Below are 11,276 nucleotides of genomic sequence, written 5' to 3'. Positions count from 1 at the left end.
GGCGGACGACGGACCATGGACGCAGGGTGATTTGAATAGCCCACCATCAGATGATGGTGGGCTAAAAAGCTTAAAAATTGCATAAGCATTGGTTGACTCCTCCCATATCTACAGTTGACGAAGTCACACAATTGTGCCTCATTCGCAAACAATTTGTATACCTCTACCCAACTACTGTTGTTAACGTCAAGGGAAAGTTTCCGTGATTGGTGGTAAAGTTATGAGACGATGTAACTCTAGTTTACAGGAACAATTGTCTGTTTCACGAATTTTTCAGAGATGTGTCACTAACGAACATCAAAATATTTCAATCTTCACTTATTTAGAAATTTTCTCATGGATTCCAACACATTAATATATTCTCTCACAGATTCTCACATAATTAAGATTCTCTGATGGACTCGCATACATTTAGATTTTCACTCTTTGATTCTTATACAATTAAAGATTTTCTCATTGAAGCTCACATGTTTAGAGATTTTCTCATGGAGTCTCATAAATTAAATTATCTCATGGACTATTACACACTCACTTACAGATACACTCATAAATTCCCAGATATTTAGAGATTATCTGATGATTATCATACATTGAGATATTCTCTTATGGATTCTCATACATTGAGAGATTCTCTGATGATTCTCACACATTTAGAGATTCTCTGATGATTCTCACACATCGAGATATTCTTTCATGGATTCTCATATATTGAGAGATTCTCTGATGATTTGCACACATTTAGAGATTATCTGATGATTCTCATACATCGAGATATTCTTTCATGGATTCTCATACATTTAGAGATTCTCTGACTATTCTCATGCACACACTGAAACACAGAGATTCTCTCGAAGATTTCCACACATTTAGATATTCTCACACCTTTACACACACAACATGCTCTCGCAGACATGTAAACAATTTCTAATGAATAATGAGCTGCAATGGCTACCAGACAACATGATTTGGAATCTGACGTAGTATTGGACACCAGATTATTTATGATATTTAAGTGTGGGTGTTGGGTTCTGTATGTACTGAATGAACCCATGGGAATTTGTCCTCATCAATAAAACTAACACATTGGACATCTATAATTGTCATTTCAGCATCCAGCTGGAACCATCGTTTAAATACAAAATAATTTCTCATTTAAAAAGAGCTACCAGCGCTTTAGAGTGGCTTATGTTAGCTAGATAGGGCGCTATATCAAATGTTGTATATTTTATTTATTTTATTTACCAAACTAGAATTGTACATCAATCATTTAGAAACGGACATCAGAAATCATACAGCTCAAAATCTGGGTACATCATACAAATTGTTCATGATTTTGTTTTGAAGGACAAAAGTGTGTTCACCAAACCGACAAATCCAGGTAAGTTCCATCATTTCTAATTCTAAAAACAATACTTAATACACATTTTTTCGTCATCATTTTGAAATTAGAAAAATCTGTGTGAAACTGAAATCAATACCACTTTTAATCGAAAATCTCTTGAGAAATGAATTGTTTTCATAATCGCATGTGATTTATACCTCCTAATGTTTGATTGTGTTTTAAAAGACAACCTATTTAACTTTCGTATACTATACACGCTCAATATTCGTTTACAATTCATGAAATCGGCTATTAATATCCTGCTAAAAGTTTGAATCTGACAGTAACTTCCTGGTCTGAAACTTCTTTGCCTAACATGTATTCATATTCAAATTATAAGCATCAGGCGGATCAGACTAACTCATATGTTATACATTTACTGTCCGCTAGACACCAATTTTTGTTGAAAGTGCTCGAGTGACCTATTCCTTCAGCTCTTTATAGACACAAATCTACGTACAATTTGAATCACAGGTCTGCCATTTGACTTAAGTTTCAAAGTAGAGGGGGAAGTAATACTACATTATAAATAGCTAAGTCTACAGGAGATTATATGTTTTGTATTCTGATGTTATTTAAATATTCTCCAATTTCCGTGACGAAAGAAACAACTATTCTGGTGCCAGTACAATCTTTAATTTTTTCCATGAATCGGTTCCCATAAAAATATCTGGTTACTTTGTCAAAGATAACCATTCTTATGTCACTGCAGCCTCTGGTTTCTTCATCAAATTAAGGTAACCATTATTCTGGTGCTATTACAATCCCTGGTTTCTTTGTGAAAGCCTTATAACAACTATTTTGTTGCCATTACAATCCCTGGTTTCTTTGTGAAATCTAGGTAACCCCTATTTTGTTGCCATTACAATCCCTGGTTTCTTTGTGAATCTAGGTAACCACTATTTTGTTGCCATCACAATCCCTGGTTTCTTTGTGAATCTAGGTAACCACTATTTTGTTGCCATCACAATCTCTGGTTTCTTTGTGAAATCTAGGTAACCACTATTTTTTTGCCATTACAATCCCTGGTTTCTTTGTTAAATCTAGGTAACCACTATTTTTTTGCCATTACAATCCCTGGTTTCTTTGTAAATCTAGGTAACCACTATTTTGTTGCCATCACAATCCCTGGTTTCTTTGTGAATCTAGGAAACCACTATTCTGGTGTTATTACAATCCCTGGTTTTTTTGTGAAATCTAGGTAACCACTATTGTGTTGCCATTACAATCCCTGGTTTCTTCGTGAATCTAGGAAACCACTATTCTGGTGTTATTACAATCCCTGGTTTTTTTGTGAAATCTAGGTAACCACTATTGTGTTGCCATTACAATCCCTGGTTTCTTTGTGAAATCTAGTTAACCACTATTCTGTTGCCTTTACAACCTTGAAAGAGTATAGTGGAACCTGTCACAAGAAACCATTACTAATATGACATTACAACATATGGTTTCTTCGTTAAAAGTAGACTAGGCCACTATTCTGTTGCCACTGCTGTTTCCAGTTTACTTATCAAAGGTACCCATGATTCCATAAATATTACAGTCTCCAGTTGATGCCATTACAAGCTACGTACGGTTCTCTTCCAAAAGGTTACAAATATCAGTTCAGGTTTCTTCATGAAAGATGACCTGAGTCTTCTGTGCCATTACAATCTCAGGATTCTTTGTGAAAGGTAACCACTATTCTGGTGCCAATATAATCCCTGGTTTCATGGTGATAAGTAACCACTCTTCTTGTGCCATACAATCTTGAATTTCTCTGTCACAAGAAACCATTACAAAAATCCCATTACAACATCTGGTTTCTTTGTTGAATGTAGCCACTACGCTTTCCAGTTTACTTATCAAAGGTACCCAAGATTCTGTTGCTATTACAGTCTTCGGTTCTCTTTCTATTACCAATTAAAAACCCTGGTTTCTTTGTGAAAGGTTACCACTATCTATAATGGCTGATCTTACTGAACAGGTTTAAAGGAAATCTATATTCATACATTAATACAAGCTTATTTTATCACATTCACATAAAGATTTAATTTGATGACATTTTGACATTTCAGAAGCCCTAGAATATCTATAAATACGTTTGGTCTATTTTTTCCGATACAGACATGTCTGATGCCACATGACAGTTCATGCAAAGAGATAAATTAACACCTTATTACTAATTACTGTGAAATCACTAATTTTCGTGGGGTTTTAATTTCTTTTATTTTGTGGGTTTATTTCACTGTAATTATTACTGAAATGAAATGGTATTTTGTCGGGAAACCACAAAATTTGGGCAATACAAAAATATCTGATTTCAACGTAGGCTGTACCTCACAATGTCAAGTTTTTGAATCCGACTTATATTACATACCACCTTGTCTTAGTGTCGAAATGACAAGTTACATGTAAATAAAAGTTACTGGCTACTTTAGATGACATATTTTAGTAAAGTTCAAAGCCAATAAATGGACAATTTAACTCATTGACCCCTGAAGGCACATTTGAACTCGTCCAATTCAAAGGTTGGAATAGTTCATTATGAAATTTCAGGGGTGAATGAGTTAAGTCATCAATGGTCAATTATATAACAATATAATAACAAGTAATATATATAAACTACTGTTTAAACCTGTTTAAAGATTTTATTAAAGTAGGTTTCGTACCTGTTGTATTTTCATGATTTCTGAGTTATCAAGGATCAAATTATGTTAATTGGATGCATGCAATGTCGCAATTTAGATACCCAGTCAACCGGCTGCAACCATCCACTGATGACAGCTGTTATACATGTATTGCCTATGGGAGAAATCGGACACACTAAATCGGACAAAATTTCAAAACGTATCATGTTTATTTACATGCATGAGATACAATATCATTGAAGACCAGATACTGTTACTTGAACAGCACTTTTTTTTTTATTCATCGCTTAAAAATATTTTCTGCTGTTACCTAATGATTAAATGCCACTCAACCTTTTTTTCGACAGACATCACAATTACATGACATCTGATCCAATGCACCAGAGCAAGATTGAATTCCATCGTAACTTTGACAATAGTAAAATATTTACAAATCATTTGCAGGATCATGACAGTGTTACAAGTAATACACTCGCAAAGTGTCATATTAGCTCTGTATAGAACTGCACTGAATTCCCAAAGGATCTCTTTCACTGTATTTTTTTATAATATTTGGCATGCAATCATATACTGTATTCTATCTAATAAGTGTACTGTGCACTTAAAATCAAATACCATATTCTACCTAATAAGCACAATGTGTACTTACAATCATATACTGTATTCTACCTAATAAGCACAATGTGTACTTACAATCATATACCAATTCCTACCTAATAAGTGTACTGTGTACTTACAATCATATACCATCTTCTTCCTAATTAGCGGACTGTGTACTTACAATCATATACCATATCCTTCCTAATAAGCACACTGTGTTCTTACAATCATATACAATATTCTACTTAATAAGCACACTATGTACTTACAATCATATACCATCATCTTCCTAATAAGTAATTATTCCTAATAAGCACACTATGTACTTACAATCATATACCATATTCTTCCTAATAAGTAATTCTTCCTAATAAGCACATTATGTACTTACAATCATATACCATATTCTTCCTAATAAGCACACTGTGCACTTACAATCATATACCGATTTTCTACCTAATAAGCGCACTGTGCACTTAGTCATATACCATATTCTTCCTAATAAGCACTTACAAAAACACAAGAGGGGTGACTGGCCGTGTCCAGATTTTTCAAACTGATCAAAACATGCCGCCCCATGTATCTGCAAGATTTTTCGAGACATGGCAACAGTAGAACTTAATTCCTGTTTAAAATGGATGCTCAGTGGACATGCTTCAGTGAAAAATGACGATGTTGTTGGAGTTTTTCCAAGACCGTTGTTATCGCTAATGTTAACACGATCACTGGAAAACAATGAAAGATTTGAAAGTTGATTGAGATGATACTTAATTGAAATTAGTGACAAAAAAACCAGAATGAGAAATGACAAGAATTTCTTGAATTGAATAATGAAACTGATCTTGACACGTGAGATTTTATTTGACGGATCTATTGGATGATTAAGTGAGCAATAATGAAAACGAGCATGCTTTGAGACAGTTGAACTTGAAACATTTCTGCAATCTTTCAGAGGACATATCAATGCCTTTCCAAGACAATTGGCCAAATCTTGATTAAAAACAAATAATGTTGGACAACTGGCTATATAATGTAATGTAAACACTAAAGGGTACAAAGTCTTTGGTCAAAAGATTGAAGATCATATTGGCAGATCCAGGAAGTAAACAACATTTTTACAAATTTTAATTTAGTGCACCCATCATCTTTCCAAGAAAAAAAGGTGGGGTGTTCTTATAGGGACAGGTGCACTTATTAGATGAAATATGTTAATATCATTTATTTTGACCATGGACCGGCCCGAATAAATAATGTAAATACTGTTATTTGAAGACCCTGTCTGGAAATTTTTCACAAACTGCTCCTGATGGCATGAGTTAAACCCATACCAACAATAGTTCAAACACTGTCAAACACCCTATAAACTGTGTAGTTCAGAGTGTTTGGTATTTCAGTGCAGAATATAGCCAGGGCATCATTAGAGTATATACATTATAACATTTTTTATTTTTTTTCAGTTCACTAATGATCAGAGTTCTTTGTTGCGACATTAACCATTCCACACAGGTTCCATACTTCTCTGCTAGTCCTTTCAATTCAATATGCCTTGCTTCCATTTTAAGTTGGTATTTTTTGTCCAAATCAATGTCCCATCAACTCTTGATTTCTATGGCTCAATCTATATGTATATTGGTGTTTGTAACTACATGGAAACCCACCTTCCTCCCTTTCTACATATAAATATTTGTACGTGACAGTTCATTGAATACTTCGGGAGACTTGGTGTGAATTTGCTTATGAATGGAACAAAACAGCCATTCAATCTTTGACGAAGACAATGCATTATACAAGATTGTGTTCGGTCCTAAGTACAAAAACTGCATTAATTCTTTTATAACAAAAATTGTGTCCATTAAGTGCTCACACTTCTGTATTTAAATCATTCCAAAGATTTGTGATGTAAATATACATGTGTGATGTTTTTCACTCTTTTGTATGCTACAGCAATTCATCATGGAAAACCCCCATCGCAACAGACTCGCATCTCCCACCCAAATAGTACAGGGATGACGTTCAGCACTCTGGATTCATTGTCAACAACCATCACTTCTGATTGGTCTAGATGTCATGTAACCTCCTCTCTGATTGGTTCAGATGTAATACGGAAGGTAATTGGCCATCAGAAATCGAAGACAAGAAGGATCAACACTATTGAGCAAAATAATATATTTCGCAGTGATTTCCAGGAAATTTTATTCTGAAAACATTCATGTGTAAGTGCCTGTTGTATATGCAAGTTACGAGATTAAGAAATATTTTTTCACTTGTCTGTAATATCAACTTAGCATATACTTGTTAAGATGGATTTATCTCGTGTTGCATTTCTTTTATTAAGAAAATGTGAAACATAAAACTGATTTCACTAGGTCACTCATGTCTGTTGGTTGACAGGTTTCAAGGACAAAACTTCAAGGTCAAATGCAACAGACTTGATTCAAGTGGCATCAAGGAGACAAAAGATTTCATCACTGTTTTATGTGTAATAGTGTACTATTCTTTACTGGAGGACAGTGGATTGAGAAGATGAATTAAGATGTCTTTATGATGTAATGGATTACGACATTTTAATGATGTGATAGACTAAGATGTAATTAAGATGATATTGATTCAGACAAATTAATCTTGTAATAAAATAAGACATCTTTATGAAGTTATATGGATTAAGATGTCTTTATGATGTGATGGATTAAGAAAACTTCTTGTGATGTGACAGATTAAGACATCTTTTTGATGTGATGGATTAAGATATATTTTTGATTAGATGGATTAAGATATCTTGTGATGTGATGGATTAAGATATCTTGTGATGTGATGGATTAAGATATCTTGTGATGTGATGGATTAATATAACTTATGATGTGATGGATTAAGATGTTTTTATGATTAATGGTGTTCAATTAAATATATAGGAGTTTAACAGCAGGAACACCAGGGCAATGTTTGGATGTATCGCCATGGAGATCTAACAGGACACAACATTTGGGCAATGTTTAGATATATATATATATATATATCGCCACAGAGATTTTTAAGGACACAAACTATACACATAGTTTGGTTATATCGCTACCTAACAGGAAACATCATTGGGACAAATTGTTGGAATATACCAACACGGATTTGGATTTAAAAGGAGACAATCAATGATAATATTTCACTATGGCTGCGACAATTATTTGCCCAACCTGTTATGACAGACATAAAGTGACAAATCTGTAATTGTAACTGTTTTCCCTCAGCTTTGATGTATTTACTGTGATGCTTCATCCTGCCTACATGTGTTTGATTAGTGCATATATCACCCTGTAATATATATATCGGTTTTCTATTTTCAATTGTTAGTCATGCAGGAACCATTGAAAGTTAATCAAACTGACCATGTTTTCATGTCCACGGAAACCCAACTCCTCCATAATGTCGCGGCAACCACTATTGCATCTCTTGGTTTCATCACTAATGCCAGCACCATCCTGGCTATCATCAAAACGAGGCTGTACAGGGAAGCAGCCATCTTGTTGGTTCTGAACCTGATCATGTTGAACCTAATTCCCTGTGTATTCTCCCTGCCCTATATCTCCTACCTCTCATTCACCCACCAAGAACGTGTCGCTGGGAAGGTGGACGACACACTTTGTAAGATCATGGGTTTCCTGACATACAGCATGGTCGGCTCAGAGATTCTTGGCCTCATACTAATTTGTACGAACCGATACATACTTGTAGTACATTTTGACAAGTACCAACAGATATACAAACGAAAATTCAATGTAGTAGTCATGCTGGTTGTTTCCTGGAGTATTTACCCGATCTTATTGATATTCCCCGCCTCGGAGGTATGGGGGCAGCTCAAGTATGATCCCCAGAGGTTTTTCTGCCATCCCTTCAATGGCGACTCCTATAGTAGCTTCCTGACTCTATTAACAGTGGGTGTGAGCATGCCTATCCTTGCCTTCTGCTACATAGCCATGATCTACAAGGTTTGGACCAGTAAGTTCAAAGTGGACGCTAGTCGCAGCATTCACCAGTCCACTTACCAGCCCAATAAACCTGGCACCAGGCGTTACAAGCAGGAAAGACAGCTGGTCATCACGGTCATTCTTATACTGACCACGTTCACTTTGCTCTACACACCATTCATTTTGTTGTCCATACTAGACCAGGACGACTCTAAGTACGACCCTATTATCATAATAGCCTGTCTCTATACGGCATGGTCACACACTGTCATCAACCCTCTAGTCTACAGCTTTAGGAACTCTCACATATTGAAGGCCTTCTGCTGTAGGACCAGTAACAGTTAGTCTACAGCTTTGGGAACTCGCACATATTGAAGGCCTTTTGCTGTAGGACCAGTAACAGTTAGTCTAGAGCCTCTGAAACTCTCACATATCGAAGGCCTTTTGCTGTAGGACCAATAACAATTAGTCTACAGCTTTAGGAACTCTCACATATTGAAGGCCTTTTGCTGTAGTACCAGTAACAGTTAGTCTACAGCTTTTTGCTGTAGGACCAATAACAGTTAGTCTAAAGCCTTCTGTTGTAGGACAAGTAACAGTTAGTATACAGCTTTAGGAACTCTCACATATTGAAGGCCTTTTGCTGTAGGACCAGTAACAGTTAGTTTACAGCCTTTTGCTGTAGGACCAATAACAGTTAGTCTACAGGTTTAGGAACTCTCACATATGGAAGGCCTTTTGCTGTAGGACCAGTAACTGTTAGTCTACAGCTTTAGGAACTCTTACATATTGAAGGCCTTTTGCTGTAGGACCAATAACATTTAGTCTACAGCTTTAGGAACTCTCACATACTGAAGGCCTTTTGCTGTAGGACCAGTAACAGTTAGTTTACAGCCTTTTGCTGTAGGACCAATAACAGTTAGTCTACAGGTTTAGGAACTCTCACATATGGAAGGCCTTTTGCTGTAGGACCAGTAACAGTTAGTCTACAGCTTTAGGAACTCTCACATATTGAAGGCCTTCTGCTGTAGGACCAATAACAGTTAGTCTTCAGCTTTAGAAACTCTAACATATTGAAGTTGATAATATTCTGACTACAACTTATTATAAAATTGAGCACATTCTTCCTATGACAATATATTGGGATACGTTTTGAAAAATATTAATTCTGTATTGCAATATATCGTGAAACACTCTTGGTGTATTGTGACACCCCTAGTCACATATGAACCTTACCAAATCAAACACTAGGCAAGTTCATTTTAAAAATGTAGGGATGAATGAGTTGAACATATGGTGGTCAATACTTCAGCTGGTACCAGATTCCATGTAATTTGAGCCGAGGACAATTTCTTGGTGAGTATTTCCAAAATACCACTGTCCATGATCACTGAGTCAGATTCAATATCTGCTCAACTTCACAGAAACAATTGTTGTCTGCTATCTTACAGTAATGATGCTGGGTAGAATTATGAGATGTGCTTCACATCTTGACATCATGTTTCATTGTATATTTGAATGAGGAAGCATATTTAAAACCACTTTATTTCCATTTTTCACCAGTGAAATGTAAGGTTTTAAGTGAAAATAAAGTTAACATTTTCCTAATGTAACATTCAGCACTTTTTTATTGTTGCTTTCTTGTGGATTAACTGAATTGCGTTTTTTTCCAAAGCAGATTAACTTGACCATAATGTACATGCATACCAAAAATGATCTCTCCTAATGAAACTATGGCCCTGAAACCCACATTTTGGTAATTGTTGTCAAGGACAAGGACCCAAAAGGACCCTTATTTTGGTAATTGTGGTCAAGGACAAGGACCCAAAAGGACCCTCTTATTTTGGTAATTGTGATAAAGAACAAAGGCCCAAAAGGACCCTTATTTTGGTAATTATGGTAAAGGACAAAGGCCCAAAAGGACCCTTATTTTGGTAATTGTGGTCAAGAACAAAGGCCCAAAAGGACCCTTATTTTGGTAATTGTGGTCAAGAACAAAGGCCCAAAAGGACCCTTATTTTGGTAATTATGGTCAAAGACAAAGGCCAAAAAGAGGTCATGTTATTCTGTTGGTATGCAACACAGTGCTTTCTCATGATATATCGCATACTACATCAATGTGATGTTCACATATATGAAACAATGGCCAAGACATGCACTAGGAACCTTTATTTGTTTATTTTGTGAACTGAGATCAAAGGTCAAAAGATCAGAAGTTGATCTGGTTGCAAAACATTGCCTTCTCATGATATACCTTAATACCAAATCTTAAACATCTAAATTACATGAAACAGTAGCCAAGAATATGCTGTGAATCAAAGCTCAACTTAAGTCTCAAAGTATGTCACAACGACCTTAGTCTAAACACATTTTATTGTCATAAGTCAATGTTGACAGGAACATTATGAGCCCCCTCTCCTGTATGACCATATTTTGGTATGCCACACAATGCGTTCTAATGATGTTTTTATACCAAGTCAAAAATCCATATAGGGACAGTGAGCTAGCTATGCTAGGGAAACCTATTTAACCCTTTCACCCCTATGCAACTTTAGTAGACTATATACATGCATTGATCTGGATGAGTCCATTATGGTCTACAGTGGTGAAAGGGTTAACAATATCTGTAACAAGAGGCCCAAGGGCCTTAGCGGTCACCTGAGTTATATCATAGATACTGGTAGCTTTATTTTATTGTTTAGATGTGAT

General features: G+C 35.6%; 2 protein-coding genes across 3 annotated transcripts in view; one reads left to right on the top strand and one right to left on the bottom strand.

Moving 5' to 3' along the window:
- The window catches only part of LOC110459969 (UHRF1-binding protein 1-like), a 94,693-nt gene that overhangs the window by 19,873 nt on the left and 63,544 nt on the right, over positions 1 to 11,276 (bottom strand). The gene's annotated exons all lie outside the window — the stretch shown is intronic.
- On the top strand, positions 7,437 to 9,318 carry LOC110459971 (protein trapped in endoderm-1-like). Its single transcript, XM_021512552.1, has 2 exons — positions 7,437 to 8,918; positions 9,007 to 9,318. Exon 1 carries the CDS (start codon positions 7,956 to 7,958, stop codon positions 8,910 to 8,912), a length of 957 nt encoding a protein of 318 aa, XP_021368227.1. The 5' UTR covers positions 7,437 to 7,955; the 3' UTR covers positions 8,913 to 8,918; positions 9,007 to 9,318.

The sequence above is a fragment of the Mizuhopecten yessoensis genome, unplaced genomic scaffold, assembly GCF_002113885.1.
Source record: "Mizuhopecten yessoensis strain PY_sf001 unplaced genomic scaffold, ASM211388v2 scaffold10275, whole genome shotgun sequence".
Taxonomy (NCBI): Eukaryota; Metazoa; Mollusca; class Bivalvia; order Pectinida; family Pectinidae; genus Mizuhopecten; species Mizuhopecten yessoensis.
Note: the sequence above shows the minus strand (reverse complement) of the source record. Positions and strands in the feature narration are given on the sequence as shown.

Excerpts from the sequence above, each read along its gene's own strand:
- LOC110459971 (XM_021512552.1), top strand. The coding sequence starts at position 7,956 with ATGCAGGAACCATTGAAAGTTAATCAAACTGACCATGTTTTCATGTCC.